The sequence below is a fragment of the Danio rerio genome, chromosome 8 (genome assembly GCF_052040795.2).
Source record: "Danio rerio strain M-AB ecotype USA chromosome 8, GRCz13ab, whole genome shotgun sequence".
NCBI classification, from domain to species: domain Eukaryota; kingdom Metazoa; phylum Chordata; class Actinopteri; order Cypriniformes; family Danionidae; genus Danio; species Danio rerio.
The window spans coordinates 55,079,201-55,105,342 of NC_141028.1; the positions used below are offsets into that span (position 1 = coordinate 55,079,201).

The 26,142-nt window shown below is 37.3% G+C and overlaps 1 protein-coding gene across 4 annotated transcripts in view; it reads left to right on the top strand.

Annotated features, from left to right (window-relative positions):
- dpp9 (dipeptidyl-peptidase 9) overlaps positions 1–26,142 on the top strand; it is a 44,885-nt gene extending 18,743 nt beyond the window's left edge. For 2 of the 4 annotated variants that reach the window (XM_087263897.1, NM_001077313.2), the window contains exons 11-21: positions 782–959; positions 3,454–3,613; positions 7,008–7,087; positions 7,226–7,378; positions 8,949–9,084; positions 9,502–9,647; positions 11,175–11,321; positions 18,825–18,977; positions 22,409–22,551; positions 25,238–25,349; positions 25,429–26,142. In XM_087263897.1, coding sequence (XP_087120023.1) covers positions 782–959; positions 3,454–3,613; positions 7,008–7,087; positions 7,226–7,378; positions 8,949–9,084; positions 9,502–9,647; positions 11,175–11,321; positions 18,825–18,977; positions 22,409–22,551; positions 25,238–25,349; positions 25,429–25,521 — 1,501 coding nt within the window. In that variant the 3' untranslated portion in view covers positions 25,522–26,142. Of the gene's footprint in view, positions 1–781; positions 960–3,453; positions 3,614–7,007; positions 7,088–7,225; positions 7,631–8,230; positions 9,085–9,501; positions 9,648–11,174; positions 11,322–18,824; positions 18,978–22,408; positions 22,552–25,237; positions 25,350–25,428 lie in introns of those variants that run through there. The other 2 variants (XR_015497270.1, XR_015497269.1) reach the window with 2 other exon arrangements.

Below are 26,142 nucleotides of genomic sequence, written 5' to 3' on the forward strand. Positions count from 1 at the left end.
ATGATGCCTTTTCAAGTTGAAAATAAATCTGTGTTTTTGAAATTAATTAACACAGCAGAAGTGAATGATTTCTTAAATTATTTTGCCTGACATTTATTGTTTTTAAAATATTTTAAATGTTAAAAATGAAATGCCATGTTCAATAGGGAAAAGGTTGTTGTTTTTTACCCAGACATTTAAAAAGAACATATTTTAGAGCAGTAATTACAATATACAAGAAAACGTGGAACTGTGGTATCTTTACCCAAGGTTATTATACTGTCAGAATTTTATACCGGCCCATGCCTAATTGCGACCAGGCCACAAGACTGCAGAATTACTCTATATGCAATCCTAGTTTATTATTAGTTTACCCTTTAAGAAACAAAATCAATATCTGAGCACACCACACAATGGACTCAATTCAATATATTTATTAAATCAAATATATATATACATATGTTATCGGCTGATAAATGCTAGTTTTAAGATTATCGTTATCGATCCAATGTCTAAATTAGGCCGATATCTTTAAGCCAATAAACTACGTAATTGTACATCCCATATATATATATATATATATATATATATATATATATATATATATATATATATATATATATATATATTAGATAGTATTACATAGATACAAAATCTAGGAATCAATTAATGTATGTTATCTATATAAATATATATGAACTACGACTGCACAATATTGGTAATATCTAAGATTGCAATATTTTGTTTTTCTGAGATATATATTGCGATATGAACATAATTGTAAAATTTTCTCTCCTCACAGTGCTTGGGCAGTTTTACTAGACCGCAGTCAACAGAAGCTCCAGTTAGTGCTGTTACCACCGGCGCTCTTCATACCTGTGAGTGTGGATGATCCGCAGTGGGAGGAGCATGTGGAGGCCATGCCTGAAGGAGTCCAGCCTTTCATCATCTACGAGGAGATCACTGACATCTGGATCAACGTAAGATGCATCAATAAATCTCAAGAGATTTTATCGGGCCTAATCAGGACCTAAATTAATTTAGTAGTTATTTAAAAAAAAAAAAAGAAACCAAAAGCACGTGTCACGTGTATGAAATATGTACCATGTAGAATGCCATAAAATTTCAGATTTGAGTTTATAAATAAGAAATACAAGATTGAAATACTTTTATGAAGGATGCATAAAACTTATCAAAAGTGACATCTTTTATATAAATGTTTCCAAATCATTTCTGTTTGTTTTATACATCAAGGACGTACCACAAAACAGCTTTCCACATGTTAATCACATATTGAGCATGTTTGATTTAACAGTCATGGCTGGAAAGATCAGCTTTGTCATAAAATTAGTTTATTTTTAAAAACTTGTCAATAAAAACAACACTTTTATAAAGAAATATATAAATGGGTTAAATTCATTTTAAGCTTTTAACTGAATAAGATGAATGAAGCGTAAATGGATTTGTAGTTTTATGTCATTGTAATTTTTACGATTATAGTGCTTCCAGAAAGCATTGATAACGCTTCACTTTTTCCACTTTTTTTTATGTTACAGCTTTATTCCAAAATGGAGTTACATTTATTTATTTCCTCAACATTTTACACACAATACTCCATAATGATAATATGAAAAAAGAGCTTTTGAAATTGTTGCCAATTTATTAAAAATAAAACCTGAAAAATCACATGTACATCAGTATTGACAGCCTTTGCCGTGAAGCTCTAAATTGAGCTGAGGTACATTGTGTTTCACTGACCATTCTTGAGATGTTTCAGCAGCTTCATTTGAGTTCACCTGTGGTAAATTCATTTGATTGGACTTGATTTGAAAAGGCATACACCTGTCTATATGAGGTCCCAGGGTGAAGACAAAAGAAATTATCTGTAGACCTCCGAGACAGGATTTTTTGGAGGCACAAGGCTAGGGAAGACTAGGGAAAATACCTGCTGCTCTGAAAGTTCCAGTGAGCACAGTGGCCTCCATCATCTGTAAGTGCAAGATGTTTGGAACCACCAGGACTCTTCTTAGAGCTGGCTGGCCATCTAAGCTGAGTGATCGGGGGAAAGGGCCTTAGTCAGGGAGGTGATCAATAAACCGATGATCACTCTGTCTGAGCTCGAGCATTCTTCTGTGGAGAGAGGAGAACCTTACAGAAGGACAACTATCTGTGCAGCAATCCACCAGTCATTCCTGTATGGTAGAGTGGCCAGACGGAAGCCACTTCCGCCTGGAATTTGCTAAAAGGCATCTGAAGGACTCTCAGACCATAAGAAACAAAATTCTCTGGTTTGATGAGACTAAAATTGAACTCTTTGGAGTGAATGCCAGGCGTTACGTTTGGAGAAAACCAGGCACATCATCACCAGGCTAATACCATCCCTATAGTGAAGCATGGTGGTGGCAGCATCATGCTGTGGGAATGTTTTTCAGCAGCAGGAACTGGAAGACTGGTCAGGATAGAAGGAAAGATGAATGCAGCAATGTACAGAGACATCCTGAATGAAGACCTGCTGGGACCTGCTGCAGACTCGGGCTACAGTTCATTTTTCAGCAGGGCAATGACCTGAAGCACACCTCCAAAATATCCATGGAGTGGCTTCACAACAACTCGCTGAATGTCCTTGAGTGGCCCAGCCAGAGCCCAGACCCAAATCCTATTGAACATCTCTGGAGAGATCTGAAAATGGCTCGACACCATCGCTTCCCATCTAACCTGACAGAGCTTGAGGGGTACTGCAAAGAGGAATGGGTGAAAATTCCCAAAGACAGGTGTGCCAAGCTTGTGGCATCATTCAAAAAGACTTGAGGCTGTAATTGCTGCCAAAGGTGCATCAACAAAGTATTGAGCAAAGGCTTTGGATACTCATGTACATGTAATTTTTCAGGTTTTTTTTATTTTTAATAAATTTGCATCAATTACAAAAAATCTTTTTTTCACATTGTCATTATGAGGTGTTGTGTGTAGAATTTTAAATAAATAAATACATTTTAAAAATTTTTGGAATAAGGCTGTAACATAAAAAATGTGGAAAAGTGAAGCGCTACGAATACTTTCCCGATCCACTGTTTAGACGTAATTGTAATATCTGAAATACTTTGTATTTACAGTATTATTGCACTGATGAAAATAAATAATTAATAACAGCAGAATATTTGTGGAAGCTGTGGAAAGTAGTATTATTGTACCATATTACTGTGAAATTTTTAGTTGGTTTAATAAAAGTCTTGGAAGCCAAAAATCATTTATGATATTATCTTGATCCCATTTGTCATGCTTGAAAGTGTTGATCTGATAAATGACCAATTTTTTTTCCAAAGCCAAAGGTTAGTTTGCAGAACATTGTATTGCATTGCATTGCATTGTATTGTATTGTATTGTATTGTATTGTATTGTATTGTATTGTATTGTATTGTGCCCTTTCAAACAATCCTGGTTTATTTCCGTTGTAATCTCTTGCTTCGTTTCCAACAGGTCCATGATATCTTCTATCCCTTCATTCAAACATCTAACGACAAGATCAGCTTCCTGTGGGTGAACGAGTCACAAACAGGCTTCTGCCATTTGTACAGAATAACGAGTCTCTTGAAGCCAGGCTGCCATCAGTGGTCCAGAGAATACAGTCCTTCAGAAGGTCAGACACTTGAGCTGTTGCTAACGTGTAGAGAACTGATCATAGAAAGAATATTAAAGGCTCTGATATACTTAAAGGGATTGGTTACCCCAACATGAAAATTTCTGGTCCCACTTTATATTAAGTGTCCTTAACTACTATGTACTTGCATCAAAACATAAATACAATGTACTTACTGTGTTCATAATGTATTTGAGAACACTTGTGGTGCTCTTGAGTTGGGATACGAGTTGGGTTATGGACAGGTTTGGTGGAATGGGTAGGTTTAAGGGTGGGTTAAGGTGTAGGGAATGGTCAGCAGTGTATTTACAAATGTAAGTACAGAATTTAATGACAGATGTAATTACATACAGGTATTTTAATCATGCATAAGTACACAGTAAATACATGTATTTACACAATAAGTACATTGTAACAAACTATTAATTCTTGTGTAAGTACTTATTAGTTAAGGCCACTTAATATAAAGTGGGACCAAATTTCTTTTTGTTTTTGCATTTTTATGAGCTTTTTGGATATGCACATAAGAAACGGTAGATGGAAATGCAATGATGCCCATACATTTGGAAAATGTGTGTGACTAGCAAAACCAGCAGGCCGAGCACATTGTAAAACATCTAAAGTGTTGTTTTGGTCATTCTCAAATGCCCTAACCATTTCAGTATTAGTGTTATTATATTATTAATGACCTCCAGAATTGTCAGAAGCATCTGCACTCCGTGTCTCGCACCTTCAAACGCCACCGTGCGTTCACTGCGTGTCAGGATTGCCTTCTGAGGCGCAAGTCATTTTTTAAATGAAGATAATGTATTCGCGCAGCTTCTCCTACCGCAGCAAATTCTGTTTTTACTTAGGCCCTGTTTACACTAGTGCGTTTTAGTTTGAAAACGCATAAGTTTTGCTACGGTTACGCCATCCGTCCACACTACGCCGGAGTTCTCGAGCGCCGAAAACGGAGCGTTTCGAAAACGATGGAGAGGCCGTTTTCATTCTGAAACGCTGCTGCTCCGTCTCAGTGTGGATGGGGAAAGACGGAGACATCTGAAAACGGAGGCGGGGCTGCAGACATTCGCCTCTCTGATTGGGGCTTTTCCTCAATATTAAGTAGCCTAACACACAGTTCAGTCCTGAATCTTCTCCGTGTAAGTTCAGACTTCGCAAGTTTGATCAAGGCTGCAGTCTCTTCTTCTCAGTTTGATATGGAAAACATACCGAGGACACGGGTAAATCTTCACAGGGAACAGTGTACTTTATAACTTCATTCACATCACCCTGGCTACGTTGTTTCACTTTCTCAACAATAAAATGTAAACATGATATAAGGAACTGCCTATTTTCATTTTAATATTAACAACTAAACAGACAGCAGAAATGTTGAGGCGTCGTGCTGCATATATGAGCGTCATCTTCACAGTGTGGATATTTATAACAAAACGGAGCCGATAACAACTGCCTCCTTTCAATTTCAGTGAAAATACGAAACATACCCTCTCTTTTGCTGAATATCAGTTTTAATAATCGATAATGGCCATTATAAAAGTATAACATACAATAGGTTTATACATTATAGGAAATAAAGGCAAGCGATCAGTCAATATACAGAATGTAGGCTACGTGGTTTCATTAATCATTAACTTATCTTTGCGCTTAGCCAAAACACCTGAGAACAAGTAATAGATTCCTATGACCAAAGTCAGTGAATATGTTGTTAGATAAAGGCAACAAGATGAATGAAATATCACGTTTAATAAATATAGTGAGATTAGATCCAGCGGGAGATGCTTGATGAGAAGTCCGACTAGCAGAGCTCTCATCTGGGTAGATGGGCTCCAGCGATTGCCAAAGTGTGTGTGGTCACGTGATGTGCGTTTTCAGCGTTTTGGTGTGGACGGAGAGCAGTTCAGAAACGCTGGGTAAAACGCGAGTGTGGACGCGGATCGTTTTCATTCTAAAACGCCGTTTTAAAACTAAAACGCACTGGTGTAAACAGGGCCTTAATCTGGAAGAGGCGATTTTGTTCTCTTTGACTTGTTGGATGGAAACGCTGCTTTATTCGTACGTCGTCTATGGGATTAATCCAGTTTTGAGCATAAATTTAATTAGCATTTTTAGATGATAACATAGGTATTCACACTGCATCAGCACAGCTGTCCCCTTTCTTTAAAAAAATTTCTGATTTAAAAAATGTTTCTTTCTTTTCTGATTTAAACCTCAGCTAGATGTTTTCATTCATAGAGTTCTGTTACACATTGCATAGAAGGTCATTTAAAAAAAAAACAAGATAGTGGCTCTTTAACTGAAATGGCATCATTTCAAACTAAATCCATCTAAAGCAAAGTTAGTTTCATCAGTTAATGACACAGCTTTTTGTGGGAGTTTCTTTTCACTCAAAGGGGTTCAGCCCTTTCTCAAATATATTTTTATTAAACGTTTTTAGTGCAAAAACATGTCAGAAATTTACATTGAGTAATAAGATAATATCCATCATTCATTTGATTTGAGTCCTGACTCCCACATGAATAAAATAAATTAAATTGGAATTAAATAAACAAAACAAATACATAAAATAAGGACATAATATACAAAATAAATTTACAAAAAGGCAGATTACATTTCTTTTGCCCAGACTGAGTCTAACGGCCCATTTACACGGGGCTTCAGCGTCAAAGACTTGACTGAAGGCGTGTCTGAAGCTGGGGCTGCCGCGATCATCATAGCAGTGTCAGCCAATGTAATTCAGTCAGCCATAGGACACTGTCTAGCTGGTGTATTTGCATACAGCGATCTGATTGGCTGACGCTTCCGTCAGCGCTTGAAAAGTTGAATTAGTCCCAACTTCTGCAGCGAGCAACGCCTCTGAAGCGGCGCCGACGGATCTACAATGCAGTTCGGCAACGCCTGACGTCATCCATTCAAAGTAAATGGGAAGCGCTGACGCTGAAGCCCCGTGTGAAAAGGGCATAACAGACAAGCTTTTAGTCTTAGAGACTCGGAGGTTCCCAGATAATCAAAGAAGGGATCCCAGGACCGATAAAATAGGAAAGGCTTTGCTTCAAAACTGTGGAGAATGCCTCAAGTGGGATTATGTTGCCGAATGCCAGCAGACATTGATTTAAACTGGGGGGTTCTTCATTAATCCACTTTACAAGAATACATTTCAGAGCAAAGTAAATCAAAATATGAAGTTCTCCGTTTCGACAGGGGTCACACCTTTACAACACCACCCACTACAGCGCTGGGGAGTGTTTGAACACACTACAAAGTCACTTTTTTGTGACCTTTTTGCCCTCAAATGACAAATGAAAAAGATCTTAGCTTAAAGTATATTCTGCCTTGTGTTTCTAAACCGAGAGGTAATATATATGTGAGTAAAGAATGTTTTTTGTTTGTTTAGATGATTTCAAATGCTCGACAGAAGAGGAAGTGGCTTTAACGAGTGGAGAGTGGGAAGTCTTAGCCAGACACGGCTCAAAGGTTTGATGTTCAATGTTTTTAACGAATTGGGAACCGTTAATGTATGAATCATATATTCTTTAGTTGTAGGTGTTGAAAACAAGTACATGTGTACACCATTTCCTACTGTTTACCATTTGGCGTTGTCTTCATTTGCAGATCTGGGTCAATGAAGAAACCAAACTGGTGTACTTCCAGGGCACGAAAGATACTCCACTTGAGCACCACCTTTATGTTGTGAGCTACGAATCTCCTGGAGAAATTGTCCGACTCACCAAGCCGGGCTTCTCTCACAGCTGCTCTGTTAGCCAGGTTGGTTTGTTAATTTGTGTGCATGCGTATGTGTGTGTGTGTGTGTGCGTGGTTGTTTTTGTTGTTGTGGCAGGAGACACTAAGGCTACGTTCATACTGCAGCCAAAATGTGGCCCGAATTTCAGGTCAGATCTGGGCCACTTTCATATGTGTCTTAAATCAGACACAGATCTGATGTTTTGCAATGCGACCGCAGTGTAAACAGTTATGTCGGATTTCATGTGACTTTTACATAATATTCGAGCGACATGCGTCATCATTCTGTGCTGCAAACATCCTCTACTCGTCAGCAGCATAGTAGAATAGCCCACAGGGCAATTACTTCACTACAAAAAACTTGGTTGTTCATTTTGAAAAAGATTTTGGAGGCAAAACTAGTGCTTGTTAACGATTGGGACACGGGTTGATCGCGAAGCTGAATAGTGTTACGTGTGTTGGGCATAGGGGATCCGTGTGCTAAAGAGGGAGAACTTTCGCCGAGAGGAAAAAAAGGCAGCCGCTCCAGCACCCAACCCCTCCTTCTGCACGTGTCTGCTGTTTATAACGAAGTAAAATAAAATAACTCTGCAAACGGAGATAAAACAACTCCGCCTTGATGATATATATATACATATTTATATGTGTGTGTGTGTGTGTGTGTGTGTGTGTGTGTGTGTGTGTGTGTGTGTGTGTGTGTGTGTGTGTGTGTGTGTGTGTGTGTGTGTGTGTGTGTGTGTGTGTGTGTGTGTGTGTGTGTGTGTGTGTGTGTGTGTGTGTGTCTATATATACGTGTGTGTGTGTGTGTATATGTCTATATATATATATATATATATATATATATATATATATATATATAAGCGCTGTCAAAATTAGTGCGTTAACGCATTCGATTAATTTTAATTAATTAACACGTTAAAAAAATTTAACTCTGAAGAGAAGGTGGACACTCATATTTTTCTGAAAAAAAACAACTTAAAAATAGATTGAAATTCCATAAAAAACTAAATTGTTCTTTTATTTTTTATTTGTTTAACTACTATATTATTACATTTATTTTTAATAGGAAGCTTTTTGGTTTTGAGTATAAAAAAGCATTTGTTTTATTTGCTGCTAAGCAGAAACCCCGAAAGTATAGCTCTTTCACTGATTAAAGTAAAAGAAAAAAAAAACAAGATAAAACTTTTGTTATGTTAGTTTTAATACAATAGAAAAAAGCCAGAGGATTTCTCTGATTTAATTTTTTTTATTTTTTTCTGTATCGAAAAATAGATTGAAGTTCCATATAAAAACTAAATTGTTCTTTTATTTTTTATTTGTTTAGCTACTACATTATTACATTTATTTTAATTAGGAAGCTTTTTGGTTTTGAGTATAAAGAAGGATTTGTTTTATTTGCTGCTAAGCAAAATGTACCGAACCGTGACACCACTGTGTTGTATCCAACCGAACCATGATTTTTGTGAACCGTTACACCCCTAGTGTGTATGCTTGTATGCATGTAGGTTTGTTTGTTTGTATGTTTTACAAATTCAAGCCAAACAGACTTTCATAACATGCTGCCACTATGTGTGTCTTTTTTGTTTTAATATAGAACTTTGACATGTTCATTAGCCACTACAGTAACGTGAGCACCCCTCCATGCGTTCACGTCTACAAGCTAACGGGTGCCGACAGTGACCCGCTGCATAAAGAGCCAGAGTTTTGGGCCAGCATGATGGAGGCCACAGGTGAGACTTCAATTTTAATTTAGATTTGATTTGATTTTTTTATAATTTCACTTTTTTTCTCATTAATCAACTGTAAATAAGCCAGAGTTAGCCACAAGAGCTAATTTTCATCTGTTGCCCCCTGCCAGATTTAAAAAGACAATCTAAAATCAAAACCCATTACTACACATAAAATATCACTAAAATTACACACAAAAAATCAATAACAATTTCATACAAAAACAAGAGAGAAGATTAACACATGATTACAAACTTGATTCGCTGTTAGCCATTTCTTTAACTTGTATTTAAATGTTGAATAATTTGTGATCAGTGCAGGGCAGGATGAAGTCATGATGATGTCACAGCAGTGGGAACGAATAACAGATGAAGCAACACCGTGTTTGATTTTGGTGTGTGTTTGTGTGTGTTTTGCAGGTTGCCGGCCTGATTATATCCCTCCTGAGATTTTTAGCTTTCCCGCCAGTTCCGGTTTTCGTCTTTATGGAATGCTGTACAAACCACACAACCTGAAACCAGGCAAAAAACACCCCACCATCCTCTTTGTGTATGGCGGCCCACAGGTTGGTTTTGGGCAAAGAGTGTAACTGTAGATATTTAGTAAAATGCACAGTACAACGGATCCGTTTTACAAGATAGGTGTAATAGTTGTAGATGCATATCAAATCCTTGAAAGTTTTTAATATTATTTATTATTTGACCAAAACTGTCCATACATTTATAAAGCTATAATTTGTTTTATAATCTTTGCATCAAATTGCAAAAAAATGTAAACAATCTTTTATGCAATTTGTTTGTAATGCAGCGCTTAGGGCAGGGTGGTAAATTTGGTATTGTTCTTGTTATTATAGTGTATTGGTGTGAACCTAAACTGGTTCTATTCATTTACATTTATCATGTCATTGATTTGGTTCAACTTGATAGCATTGACGATGCTTTCCAAACACAATTTTATCTTTGACTTCACAACATAAGAATACAGTTTAGTCTTTTAATTTAACAGGGTTTCCGCGAGGTCTTAAAAAGTCTAAAATTTAAATAAAATTTCAGGCCTAAAGTCTTAAATGCGCTGTTCTAGGTCTTAAATATTTTAGCACAGGTCTTATTTTTACGATGTCCATGTAACGCTACATCTAATGCTCATTTAAATTCTTTTTTTTGTTGCTGTTGCTTGGTTGTCATGGTGTTGTGAGTTCTCAATTTACAAGTTACAAACTAATATTAAGTAACATATTATGTCGTTGATACAGTTAAAGTCAGAATTAATAGCCCGCTTTGAAATTTTCTTCCTTTTTAACTTGCCCAATTACCCTGACCTGTCTAGTTAACCTACATAATTAACCTAGTTAAGCCTTTAAATGTCACTTTAAGCTGTATAGAAGCGTCTTGAAAAATATCTAGTTAAATATTATTTACTGTCATCATGGCAAAGATAAAATAAATCAGTTATTAGAAATGAGTTATTAAAACTATTATGATTAGAAATGTGCTGAAAAAAAATCTTGTTTCTGTTAAACAAAAATTGGGGGAAAAAATATTGGGGCTAATAATTCTGACTTCAACAGTATATATAAAATGCACAGACATATATGTCAAAACAAACTTTTATTTTGGATGTGATAAACCGCAATACCAGCCCTAGATTTATCTCTTTCAGATGAAAATTCGGTGCATTCCTATGTTACCTACATGTTACCTAAACTAAAAACATGACCTCTAACCTTATAACAGAGAGTTACAGTATTAACATTCATTTGACTGATCTTGTCAGTAACTGGAAACTTAATTGATCTAGTTCCCAAGTATATTTAACTAATTCAGATATATGGATTCAGCAGGTCACGGGCCATTGAAAGAAAACCATTGAATACCTTTCTTGCTTTTATATTGTGTTGTCTGTAATATGTTGCTTTTGTTTTTTTTCTTTGTTTTTTTTTTGTAAGCTTTAAACATACATTTTTCGGTGTGATATTGAATATGTGATATAACTATTCATTTAGTTAAATCCATTTAACGGTTGCATCCCAAGTCCTGTATGTCTTCTAACATTTTTCCATTGTTTTTTTTTTGCTTTGTTATTTAAAATATAGGTGCAGTTAGTAAACAACTCTTACAAGGGTGTGAAGTATCTGCGTCTGAACACGTTAGCATCTCTGGGTTATGCAGTGGTGGTCATTGACGGAAGAGGATCCTGCCAAAGAGGCCTCAAGTTTGAGGGGGCTCTTAAAAACAAAATGGTAAATACAGTTCACTGTCTAATCTCTGACTTTATGCATAAAAATCTAAATTTTTAACAAAGAACTGCCGATATCAGGCATACCCAGGCCCGGATTGGCTAATTGGGAGAACCGGGAGAATTCCCGGTGGGCCGGTCCGTTTTTTTGGCCGTGAGGGCTGGTGTACATATCTGCATGCACTCTCAGCAGTCACATTTTTTTTCATTTATTTATTTATTTGACCATAGCCTCACTTTTTTTTTCATTATTTTGCCGCAGCTCTGCTTTTTTTATATATTTTTTTTTCTCGCAGCCCCGTGAGCTTGCAGCCTGCAGGTTAACTAACGTTAATGATGATGTAACTATAATTATTCGACCCCAAACAGCGGCACCTTAGTGATTATAAGAATTTGAATAATTAATATTATTGAATAACACACCTGCTCAATGAAAATCAGATGATTCACTACATTAAATCTGACATAACTTGATCAGAAATCTAAAAAGGGGAGAAAATGATTAAGCCATCAAAGGAAAGTAATACTGTGTCTTGCCGTTCACAGTTGAATATTTTTTAATCGTGCTAAAATAACGCCATTGTGGTCCAGTGGAAAGCACGTTGCGCTGCGCTGCCACTGACCTGTGTTCGAATCCCACCTATGAAATTAATTCTTTAATTAATATATATATATATTTTTTTAAGACATACAATACTGTTAGGGTTGTTGGACATTTGAATTTCTAAAGCAGCTGTTTTCTTGAAAAAGACGTTAAAGTGTCATTATGAACTGAATTAGAATTGACCTTATTTTAATATAAATTGTCGTGAACTGAGGTGGGCCGGTCTGGCTTGAAACTCCAGGGCTGAAAATGAGTCCCACTCCATCCCTGGGCATACCTAAAGGGGCTTTTGTGCCAGAGGAAAGTTTCTAGAACGTTTCTAGAAGGGCGTACTCACACTATGTATAGCGGGTCGAAGCATGCTTGTCCCCCCTCCCGTCTCCTCCGACGGCCCGCACTCACATTTGGGCCTGGGCACGCTTACGTCATCGATGATGAGCTGTTCAGTAAGCTCTCTCGCTCAGCACAGTGGAGATTGCTTTAGTTATATTGTTTTAGTCGTTTAATATGCAGTGACACGCAGTCAAATATTTCGCAGAACAGATCAGCTACTTTTGGCACTCATAAACAATCATAAAGTCCTCGTGCTGCAGGTATTAGAGGGTTTGCTGAAGGTGCAGCTGTCGTGCAGTAAGGGGTTTGCGTCTTTAATAAAATACGACAGATTGTTTTCATTAAACAGTAAGAGTGATTAATTAATCAATATGAAACAATCCCGTAAAAGTCACGTCTCGCTGTCAGTTTCAGGCTCAAGCATGTTTTGCGAACACAAGCGTATCGTGCCAAAGCCCAAGTGAACCAAGCTTTGGCACAGCTCGTCCAACCGGGCTAGGGCCAGCCAAGTGAACCATGCCTGAGCCTGATTCAGAGCACACTTCAGAACACTTTTCAAACGATCCGGGAAAAGGGCCTGGGCAGGGTTCGGATAGCATAGTTTGGATACGCCATAATAGTGCATATTAATTATTCTATCTCCACCCACTGTTGAAAAATCAGCTGACGATCTTTAATCGAATTTGAACCAATGAATTTATGGGAGTGAATATTTGAACTGAACTGAAAATTGCCTTATTGAATATTATACATTGCATTTTTAAAGAGTATTGAATATTTTGTAAGTGAAATCTGGAAAATTAATATGAATTATTGAATTTATAAGTTTGGAAACGTGTGTGAAAGAATTTCAGATGAACTATTTACAGCTTAAATAAACAGCTTTGTTAAATTTCAGGACCTAAAAAAACAAACCCTGGAATTCAAGTCATTAAAATGCAAGCACTTGTTGGTTCGGTCTATTATTTTTTAATTTGTGCTATTTAACAAGCTTTTAACAACAAGCAATTAAATACTTTTGTCATTGATTTTGTTCCATAGCCAACGCAATAAAAAAAAAGAACAAAAATGTTCCTCCAGCACAAAAGCCACTACAGTTGTCGCTGCTATGTAAAATTTTTTGTACATAGCATGTACAATTGTACAATTTTTTTTTTACATTTTCTACCGAATCGACATAATCGATGCAGTAAAAGGACCTTATGAAACTGAAAATAATCGCATCAATCTTTCACCGGGAGATTTCAGTGGCTGAACAACACGTCTGTGCATATAATCCATTCATTACATTCATTCAACACAATCTAACAAGCTTAGCCTGACTAAAATAGTTTTAAAACAGAACATTACCTGTCTAACAGTAATACTTCAGCCATGGTGTCGTCCTTCCTCCAGTTTGCAAAAGTAACTCCAATATTAATTCAGGATTTTCAAAAGTTTCAATTCAGCATTTGATTTCACCGCGTCTGTGATTGTCTCTTGAACGCACTGCGCTCATGCAGGCGGGCACGCGTGAATGGCGGATCAGCGTTAATAGATGCGCAGATGTCCGAATCTACATTTGCTGACAGACTGTTTGGGCTACTTATCGGAATTATGGGAGTTGTCTACCTGACAATATTTAATTGGATGAATGTTTTTTTAGTTTTATGCCTTACACCAAATATAAAAATACGTATTAACACATTTAGAGCATTTACTGTAATCAGTACTATTGGACTGTGGAGAGACTTTCAACCAGCACAACAAAAAATGTTTCTGAAGACAATCACCTACTGCACGTTTATGTTTAATGAAAAGTTTTTTGTACATTTCTAAACATAATAGTTTTAATAACTCATTTCTAATAACTGATTTATTAAAATCACTTTTAGGGTGCTTTCACACCTGTGAATCGATTCATTTGTTCCGAAACAGGAATTAAAATAGTTACAGTGTTGCTCTTTATTCTTGGTGTGGTTCGCTTTCACACGGCAAAGTGTCTAAACGGACCAAAAGAGCTAAGTCACGTGTAAGTTAACTATCCTTACATTGGTCAGAGTTTCACGGTTTATTTTGCAGAGTCCCGCTCAGCTGTCATGCGTTCTTATTTTAATTTATGCCGATGGGCATAAAGACATTATAAGCGGAAAGTTTCATTTTAAATGGAGACGCCCACAGACATCATCACCAAATATAAATCAGAGGTAAGACTCTCTTACATAGAGTCCTTGGCTAGACTGCAGTTCGGTCAATGTTCCTAACGGATAAACAGCTCTCTTTAATAGTTTAGCATGCTTTCACTTTCGTATTTGACATGAAACGCACATTTACCGATAGGAATGACATCCCGCCCTACTCATCATTCTCTCTTCATATAACCGTATGCCTATTACATATCCATAATATACTGTGATATAGCCAGGCACAGATCGGATCGCTTTCTCACAACAATCAATCCACTTCAGGGTTCGTTTCAATTCCGAGACCACCTCATTCAGGCGAATCCAGACCTGTCGATTTGGCGCGGATCTGAGCGCGATTGCTGGATTCACATATGCCAAACGAACCGCACTAACTGGGCAAACGAGACAGGTTCCGAAACAAAAGTCTACGTGTGAAAGCATCTTTAATCTTTCATCTAAATACTCAGCTTAAAGTGACATTTAAAGGCTAAACTAGGTTAAATAGGCAATTTAGGGTAATTAGGCAAACCATTGTACAACAGTGGTTTGTTCTGTAGACAATCAAAAAAATATTGCTTGAGGGGGCTCATAATATTGACCGTATAATGTTTTTAAAAAAAATTAAAAATACTTTTATTCTAGCCGAAATAAAAAAAACAAGACTTTCTTCAGAAGAAAAAATATTTTAGGAAATACTGTAAAAAGTCATATCATCATTTGGGGAAATGTCACCTAAAACAATCTCTATAAAGACAAATAAAAGCCCTTTTGGTAGCACGCGTACCAATATTAATTGTGTAAAGCCAGCCAAAACCAAGTGCAACTAGTAATCAGTATTTATCAGATGAGCTGTGATCTGTTGTCCTGTGGTTGCTGTCTGAACTTGAGATGATAAACAGTCTCACATTCAACGGATTATCACCCTCTTTTAAAAGGTCAGACAGCATGTGCTGAAAACAGCTTGCCTAAATGCTTTATATAGACGCAAATATGATCATGCTGCGATTTAAGTTGCCTGAATGATTGGTTATGAAAGGCGTTAAAATGATTACCGAGTGACAGCTCACACCGACTCAGCCACATGATCCCAGATGTAACTCACGGTCAGAGACTGAATTAGCCTAACTCATATTTCTATCACTGCTTAATGGAGGTCACTTATATGTCTTGTTAAGTTTGTAAATGAATTAGCATTGGAATTTGAATAATGCTTTGATTAATTATTGGTTGATATTAAAGCATAGACTGTAAAAAAATATGAAGGTAGTAAACGTGACATCACCCATAGGTTTATGAAGAGCGCAAATGAAGCTACAAGTTATTTGAAAAACTCTTTAATGCAAATTAAAAACAAAAATAACGATTTGATGTTTTTCATGGGGGATTTTTTTTCTGGTACTGATCCCCCGCTGTAATCGATGATTGTATCCTGGGTTATTATTTTTATTTGTGTGTGTGTGCGTGGATGTGTATGTATATATACATGGTGGGCCATTTATATGGATACACCTTGATAAAATGGGAATGGTTGGCGATATTAATGTTCTGTTTGTGGCACATTAGTTTATGTGAGGGGGCAAACTTTTCAAGATGAGTGGTGACCATGGTGGCCATTTTGAAGTCGGCCATCTTGGATCCAACTTTTGTTTTTTCAATAGGAAGAGGGTCGTTTGACACATCAAACTTATTGGGAGTTTCACAAGAAAAACAATGGTGTGCTTGCAGCACCTGAAACTACGGATACTGGAAGTCCGTGCTGGCATTTCTCCTGCGGTGTGGCTATCAGTGTGTGAAGAGTGGGAGAAGAGGATTGCATTGACAAACTAACACAAAGGGCAGCACATTGAACACATTTATGAGTGGTCAGAAACTTGTAAATAACTCAGGAAATATTAAAATTAGGTTAAAGCCAAGCACACCATTGTTTTCTTGTGAAATTGCCAATTCGCTTGTTAAGTGTGACGTCAAGTGAAGTGGCTTCCGGGTCCAAGCCCTCTATTCAACTGAATGGGGAGACTCATGAAATGGTAATTATAAACGTTTACAAAGCTATTAAAGATAGTATTAAATATTTAATACTTACGAAAATCACGATCGCAATATATATGTCCATGCCTAATATCCAATGGCCAGAAAGTGATTCATTTTTTTATAAATAGTTAAAATGTTGGTGTTTAATATGCAGCAAACCCAGAGATTGTTGTGTATACTATGACTTTATATAAAATTAACTTTAATGTGTGTTATGAATAAAAAGTGATCATAAACTAATGATTTCTCAACTCAAATGAGTGGCGGCTTGGACCCGGAAACAGTATTACATACGTCACCAACACATCACCACTTAACAAGCGGATACATTTCATGTGTCAAATGACTCTCTTCCTATTGAAAAAACAAAAGTTGGATTCAAGATGGCCGACTTAAAAATGGCCACCATGGCCACCACCCATCTTGAAAAGCTTGCCTCCTCACATATACTAATGTGCCACAAACAGGACCTTTATATCACCAACCATTCCCGTTTTATTAAGGTGTATCCATATAAATGGCCCACCCTGTATATATGTATATACTTGTATATGTATACCATTAAAAAAATATTTTAAACCCGGAAGAAGAAATTAGCTGACAAAAGCTCAAAATTATCCAGTTTTACCCGCAATAGGGTATATGCCGAGCTAGTGCTGTTCCCATGCTGATACACTTCCGGTGACCTGTTATTGAGAACTTTTTTCCATTTTATACGGTTACTTATACAGCATCGATGTTGTAATGTCATTAAAATACATTCAGTTAAATAAACTTTAGCTTTTATTTAGTTGCTCAAGCGTAAAACAAGACAAAAAGCTGTTTACTCGCACGCGCCCATCAGAATCGGCAGGCTAACGCAGAAGCTCCATTGAATATACTGGGGTAAAATAAATGCTCATATTATAAAGATATGGCGGGGGAAATGTAATTTAATGCAGTGTTTCTTGTACAATCTGAGAACCACTTTAAATCGGATATCACTCAGCCAGTGGAGATCGCTGATTTTTAAAGAAAACAGACCTTAAACGCACCGGATTTTGCATTGGCATTCAATTCGCCGGAAGCGCTTAACCCAGGTTACTGGCAAATTAAAAGTCCTATTAGCATGCTTCGGCATATACCCCGTTAAAGCTGACGAGTGCTAACATTGTCTTAAGTCAGGGGTGTCAAATCCAAACTTGGTAAGGGCCGCACTGAGTGTTGTGAGTAAAGTCAAGGGCCGTACATATACATTTTTTTTTTTATTGGAGAAAATAAAAGTGTATTAACTGTATAACATCTCTATAACACTTCATAAACCACATTTATCAAAATAGTCAGGTTTTACATTTAATTTGTGTCACAGCAGGCTTTATCTCTCTCACAACATGAAATAAGGTCTCAGTAGTCTACTTTTAAAACAATTTCATATTCAGAAAAAAAACTGATGATAAAACAAAATGCCAACAACTGATATACCACACTAAAACACAACATATGCTGGTGACCAGCATGGTATGCTGGTGTTAGTATGCTGGTCACCAGCATAGCACCAGCATCCCATGCTGGTCTCCAGCATAACACCAGCATTCCATGCTGGTCACCAGCAAACCAGCACCAAAACACAACATATGCTGGTCTTGCTGGTGACCAGCAGTGCTGGTCTTTTTAGCAGGGCAGATGGTTTCTGATATTGTATTATTAAACTTATTCTTTTAGCTTTAAAAAGGCAACCTAATCATGAAATGATCCATGCCAACTGTCGATGCCTACAACTCTGAACTATTTCAGACCCAATATGGTGGTCTGTGAGGCAGTTTTTAGACTTTGTGCTAGTCCCAGAAATATTTGACCTTGTTTTCATTTAGTGTAACGTTATGCTAACGTCAAAATTAGTGAGCATGGAACAGCGCAACAGCACCACCTGTGTCTCATTATTGTAATTGTCACAGACCTAATATTGAAAGTGAGCACGGGCCACTTGGACTTCATTACCAAAACATGTTGTCGGGCCTGATTGAATGTTTTTGACGGGCCGCATTTGGTCCGCGGGCCTTGTAATTGACACATGTGTCTTAAGTGATGCTCAACCCACACACACAAATCTATTAAAACCTCAATAAAGTACTCGAGGGTTTCTTAAACTTTTAAACAGAAAATGGAAAAAATAAATAATAATAATAAATGAAAAAAAAAATATATATATATATATATATATACAGGGGGTTAATATTTTTGACTTCAACTGTATATTTTATTAGTATTTCATATGGTTGTAGGTAAAAAAAACATTAAATAGGCTTTAAGTGAGGTTTAAAATATTAATATTATAATATTAAAATATTATTAAAAATAATAATAGAAGTATTGTTATGTTCTTCTCAACCCTCAGGGGCAGGTGGAGATCGAAGATCAAGTGGAGGGGCTTCAGTTTGTGGCTGAGAAGTACAAGTTCATAGATTTGAGTCGAGTTGCGATCCATGGTTGGTCTTACGGTGGATTCCTCTCTCTCATGGGCCTCATTCACCGACCAAACATCTTCAAGGTGAGATTTGCACTACTTGTCTATTAGCTTGCATGTTGACTGCTAATAGTAAAACGCATATTAATGGAGCATTCCACTATTTTGTCCCCTACAGGTAATTAAACTTAGGTTTGACCTTTTTTTAATCCATTTAGCTGATCTCCATGTGTGGTGGGAGGACTTTTAGCTTAGCTTAGCATAAAACATTGAATGAAATTAGACCATTATCTTCTTACTCAAAAAAAAAAGTAGTTTCTTGCCAAATCTGCCCTGAAATAGCAACTTTTTTGTCGGTCTTTGTGCCTGATGTAACTACAGAAGAGTCCAGCTTTAAATAGGAAAATTATCAAAGCTTTTTTTTTTTATCAGTCTTTTTTTTAGCAAGATGCTAATGGTCTAGTCTGGTGTAATGATCTATGCTAAGCTAAAAGAGGATTTTAAAATGAATCTCAATTATCTCAAATCTCAACTGTTTAATTTTAGGTCAGTGTGGAGTGTTTCTTTACCCTCTTAAGGCCTAAGGTGTATTTACATGCATTTTTGTATTTCTCTTTGCTATTTGGGCTTATTAGAACCTAATTAGTATAAAACCTAAGTATAATCTTTTTATATGATGTATTTTTAGAGAAAAAAATATGTCCATATATGTGGACTCGTGGTTCTAAATTTACATAAAACACTTTTTCCTGACTGTTATTAATGCATATATAACATATAAACAATTTTTAACATGTTTTGACTATCAGAGATTTTTTGGTGGGTGTGGGGTGGAGGACGACAACGCGGGGAAGCGATCACAAATTAAGGAGCGGGGAAGGGAGGCGGGGTGGAGCGACAACGCAGGGAAGCCTTCACAAACTGAGGAGCGATCACTAACCGAAAGCGATTCGGTGGCAAGCAATCAGAATGAAGTAGTCCAATGAAGTTGAGAGGTGTTTAGAGAGCACAGACCTGTGAACTTTTGTTCCGACCACAGTTGTTCCCAAGAGTTTGATTATTGCGGTTGCTGGATTTTCCAATTATTGAGAATTGCGACGACGCGGGGCCCCCTAATCACGCGGGGCCCCACCGCGGTGCGTGCCCTGCGGGCCTGTCCGCTACGCCACTGCTAAGAGCAGATACAAGCTTGCTGAATCAGGGCGATATCTTAAAAATAATAGGTCTCCATTCTAAATTTATGACTTTCAATTTTAGTGTTAGAACTAGCTCCTAAATCAGTTAGGAGTATTGAAATGTACTCGTAAGTCACCAAGACCAAAGCACAAGGTCTTGAAGCCACCAGAGCTAAACATTTAGATGTTAGGGTTAGGTTTCGTTAGGTTAGGGTTATGACTGGTTGTTGACACTGATTTTAAAGTCGCCATAAAACGGAAGTTAAGATTAAGAGTTAAGATTGTCCTTTTTCCTCTATCGTGACATAAACTCACCAGAAATATTATTAGGTATATCTTACCAGTACTTGGTTGAACGCCTTTTTAACCCCAGAACTTCATTAATCCTTCTTGGCACAGATCCAACAAGGTACTGGAAGTATTCCTTAGAGATTTTGGTCCATTTCGACATGATAGCATCATGCAGTTTTCATCACATCCCAAAGGTGCTCTATTAGATTGAGGTCTGGTGACTGTGGAGGCCATTTGAGCACGTTGTCATGTTCAAGAAACCAGTCTGAGATTATTTGCGTTTTATCACATGTACACAGTACACTCAGGTAGGCTGTGGCGTTGACACGATGCTCAATTGGTACTAATGGGCCCAAAGTGAATAATCAAAAAATATCTCCCACGCTATAACACCACCACCAGCAGCCTGAACTGTTGATACAAGACAGGATGTATCTATACTTTCATGTTGTTGATGCCAAATTTTGACCTTATCATCTGAATGTCGGAGCAGAAATTGAGACTCATCAGACCAGGCAACGTTTGTCCACTCTTCTATGGTCCAATTTTGGTGAGCCTGTGTGAATTGTAGCCTCAGTTTCCTGTTCTTAGCTGACAGGAGTGTCACCCGCTGTGGTCTTCTGCTGCTGTAGCCCATCTGCCTCAAGGTTGAATGTTTTGTGCGTTCAGAGATGCTCTTCTGCAGACCTCGGTTGTAAGGATTGGTTATTTGTGTTACTGTTGTCTTTCTATCGGCTGGCCATTCTTCTCCGACCTCCGGCATCAACAAGGCATTTGCTTCCACAGAACTGCCGCTCACTGGATATTCTCTCTTTTTCAAACCATTCTCCGTACACCCTAGAGATGGTTGTGCGTGAAAATCCCAGTAGATCAGCAGTTTCTGAAATACTCAGATCAGCCCGTCTGGCATCAAAAACAATGCCACATTTAAAGTCACTTAAATCAGCTTTCTTCTCCATTCTGATGCTCGATTTGAACCGCTGCAGATCATCTTGACCATGTCTACATGCCTAAATGCATTTAGCTGCTCCCATGTGATTGGCTGATTAGAAATTTGCGTCAGCAAGCAGTTGGACAGGTGTACCTAATAAAGTGGCCGGTGAGTGTATATCCACTTGAAACAGTCCTGAAATTAGAAAAACAAATGTAGGCAATGCATGATTTTCTTTGGGAACCGTTTGGATTGTTGGAAGATGGGTGTTGCTAACCTAATTAAATAAACAGTGACAAATGGATGAAGTAGTTTTGTCAGAAGTATCAAATTCGGTGTAAATCAATACTGAAATGTTAAAAACCTCAATTTCCCGCTAATATTTGAGCACGTTCTTAATCACAACTGATTGGCCTTTTTGATCACATGCTCAACAGAAATGACCGTGATTGGCTGTGATGGTCATCAGATTGATGGACCTATTGATAGATTAATAACAGGCACTGAACACCTGAGCACAGGTCCTGAGATGTTCAATGTCAAGAAATGGAACCAAAAACTATTCCATGCGACTTCAGTGGTTCAGCTGTAAACAAACACAGCTCCAAAAACACTATTTGTGCCTTAAAACCCTGTAAAAACTATTTTGTTTGCCAATATCTTCAGCATCAGGTCAGGGTAGGCGTTTACAATGGGCAATACAACGTTTATGTCACGACGATTGTTAACGTGCATCTTAACCTGATGCACCCTAATCTAATGTCGAAGACATCGACGAACAAAGTCATTTGGGCTGTGGGTGAGATGGGAAATTTTCAGTCTCATTTAATGGCGTAAATATCTGCACACTGATAGTGGCCTGATAGTTGTGCACACACAAATATTCTTTTAATAATGCCTTAAATATTCAGGTTTGACGTTTATTAACATTTTAGATTAGCAACAAAATTATCAAGAGCTCCAGAGCACTGTAGTTCATTCAAATGAATCCTTATCAATACAACTTGTCTAACGATTCTGCACAGAAATGTAGTAGCTGTGGATTGGATACCTGCAAATAATCAGTAGCTGATTTATTTTTATGATGTGTTAAGCAAGACACGTCTTCTGTATTCCAGGTGGCCATAGCAGGAGCTCCTGTGACGGTGTGGATGGCATATGATACTGGCTACACAGAACGCTACATGGACGTGCCTGAAAATAACCAGCAGGGATATGAGGCAGGCTCTGTCGCCCTGCACGTCGACAAACTTCCCAATGAGTGAGTTACTGCCATTCAGGCCAGAGGACAGGACATGTTTTTTCACCCTGCTTATGTGTTCTTGATGTAACAACATTAGCATCTTGAATTGCTTGAAGATTTTCAATGCTTCAGTGCTGTAATTCAGTAATTTATATATATATACTGTTATATATATATATACATACATACATACAATTGAAACCATAAGTTTACCTACACTCCAAAAAAAAGAAACTTACCCATTTTTACCTAAATGATTTACATTTGCTAAATGCCAGAATAATGAGAGAAGTTTTTTTTTTTTGAGATTTTTTTTATTAATTTCTAGACAGTCAAATGTTTACAAACATATTATTGGTATTTTTTTAGCTTTGCTTTTAAACTTTATAACTTTGGTCAAATGTTTTGGGTATCGTGCCACAAGCTTCTCACAATAGTTTGAAGGAATTTCGCCCATTCCTAACAGAATTGGGTGTAACTGAGTCACAAGCGTTTTCAACTCTGCCCTCAAATTTTCTATAGAATTGAGTTCAGGGCTTTGTGATGGCCACTCCAAAACATTCACTCTGTTGTCCTTAAAACACATTTTACCTAATTTGGCAGTATGCTTAGGGTCATGGTCAGGGCCAGATGGAATCTGCGGACGTTTTTTGCTATTTCTGCTGAGAATTTTGGTAAAAATCTGCGGATTTCTGCGGAATTATTTTGGGAGTATCCAACAGAGTATCATAACTTACACCTTAATATATGAAATAAAAAGTAATAAATTACTGAATAAAAACTGAATAAATTCAAATTTACACATTTACTCAAGTAAATAAACAGAATTAATAATGGGCTAAAAATCTGCAGAAATCTACGGAATTCTGCGGAAAATCTGCAGAATTCTGCGCCCGCAGATTCCGTATGGGCCTAGTCATGGTCTGTTTGGAAGACCCATTTGTGGCCAAGTCTTAATTTCCTGGATGATGTCTTGAGATGTTGCTTCAGTATTTCTACATAATGCTCTTTCTTCATGATGCTATCTATGTTGTGAAGTGGACCAGTCCCTCCTGCAACAAAACAGCCCCACAACATGATGCTGCCACCTCCATACTTCACAGTTGGGATGGTGTTCCTATTTTCCCCCCCAGAATTCAGCAAATTGTAATCTGGCTTTTTTTTTTTGTTGGTTCTGGCTTGTTGATTTTCCCATGTTGTCACACAAGGAAGCAGTGTGTTTGAGGTTTCCCTTAAATACTTTTCTACAGTTGTGCCTCCAATAAACTCAAATGCTGTCAATAAGCTAATCAGAAACTTCCAAAACCTTGACACCATCACCTGAACTTTTTTTAGAGGCATAATACTCTTATTGTATGCAAACTTGACTTTCAAGAAAAGTTATAACAGTTTCTCAATAAAATCTCTCTCTCTCTCATTATTCTGCTATTAAGCATAACAGAAACAAATGTGATTTGCCTAACTTACCTAAAAGAGGAAAAGTTCAGTCACGTTAACATCTGACTTTTTTTAACATGGTTATATGTCTTTTTATACAGTGTATGTAACATACATATATACACACACACATAGTCGAATAGTTGGTGCAACCTATAATGCAGGGGTTCTCAAACTTTTTCACTTGGAGGCCCACCTCCATCTCTGAAATTTTTTTGAAGGCCCAAACTGATTGTCTCGAGAAAATGCATTTTAAAGCTTTATTTATTGTCAAAACATTTCTTTTGCGTTCTATTAATCTCTTTTTTAAAATCATTAAAAATAAGAAACATTATAAATATATATTTAAATATAATATAAAATATAATAATATATATTTTAATATTTAAAAGAAACAGACAGGTTTAAAGGTCCTGAATTCTTCACTTCAGTTATTCTTTAGAACTGCTGAGTATTTGGGCCTTTTCTTCAATAAATGAACCTGACTGGACAACAGGACATGGCAAAGCAACAGTTTCTGCTTTGAGTTAGACTGACTACTAATCATCTATTGATCTACTATTCATATCCATTAAAAATAAAAAAAGAAATGTAAAACACAGTAAAAACATACAAATCTGTTGAAACGCATCAATCTGAACATGGTTTGGTTTGTAGACGGACATTATTGGAGTTTGCTGACAGGAATGGTGAACAAGCTGTTCACTACTGAAACACCACCAAGTCTCGCTAGATCCTCTGAGCATGTCCACTATAAAACACTTGTTGGACATTACTTTAGACAACTATGCAGATATTTTAAAGTGTTCACACACAGAGAGAGCACTGTGACTTGTGTGATACAGTACGGGTCGCGGATGTGAGGCACGCTCGAGCTGGTTATTTAAACTTTTATCAAATGGTTATTTTACTTTTACATTTGCGTGACGGTTTAATTTACACAACTGAGAACGTAGTTCTAGACGCACATCGGTTGGAAGTTTAAGCCACATGTCTGTAATAGTGAGGCTGTTTTTGCACCAAATTAGCCTTTTCAGTCACAGAAAACAGGAAATGCCATTACTTTGATCATTTTATTATGACATTTAATAATGAATTCAAATAAGTATAGTATAATATTTAAGTTTATCTTGAGAATCCCTGTCCTAATACACACTGAAATGTCTAAACAATTAATCAGACATAGTAGAAAACATGCAAAAGGTTATTCAGAAAATGTATTTTCACTGTTCTAACTAGTGTTTTGCTTTTTTTTTTTCTCCTGAAGGCCAAACCGATTATTGATTTTACATGGGTTCCTTGATGAAAACGTGCACTTTTTCCACACCAACTTCCTGGTGTCTCAACTCATCCGTGCAGGAAAGCCATATCAGCTACAGGTTTGAAAACGGAGCATTAAATAATTGTTTTTGTATTATTATCCTCAACCACATAAACAATTACATGTCTTCTCCGCAGATCTACCCCAACGAAAGACACAGCATCCGCTGTCCCGAGTCCGGAGAGCACTACGAGATAATGCTACTGTACTTCCTTCAGCAGCACCTCTGATGCGGGCCTTCTCTATTTTTTCCCTTCATCCTCCACTTCCCTCAGCAGCAATGATGAAAAACAGCACTCGCTGTCCCCCTCCCCCCTGACTCATCTTTTGCTTTCTCGCACTCTTTCTGGAAGGAGTGTCTCTGCAGCAGCCACAAACAGACTCGTCCCCTAAACGTCGTGTAATTGTGCGCATGTCGGCACACTTTTAATAGAAAGGACACATCCGAGTACGGAGAAGAACCCAGTAGCTCATTAACCTCATTTCTTTTGGATTATGTGCCACATCTAGGTAATATTTCAAGCTCCCTTTGAAACACTGATTATGTTGCCAAATGTGTCTTTATTTTTTAAATTTGTAGTTAGCGGCTTATCACAACACAGAGACTGGATTTCTACGCGTACATACAGAAATGCTCTTACCCCTCCCTCAATCCTCCCCCCCCATCCTGTTAATTGCTCATCTAACTTAAGCTTTTTCAGTTCTATGAATGCAGTCGTGTTTCAGTCCAACATGAATTTCCAGCGTCACCGTTAGTCGCGCTCATGCGGCTCTCACGTAAGGACACCTCACACTACTACCTGCAGTTCATATTTTAAGTGTGTATTATTAAAGGAACTTATTTTTTATGA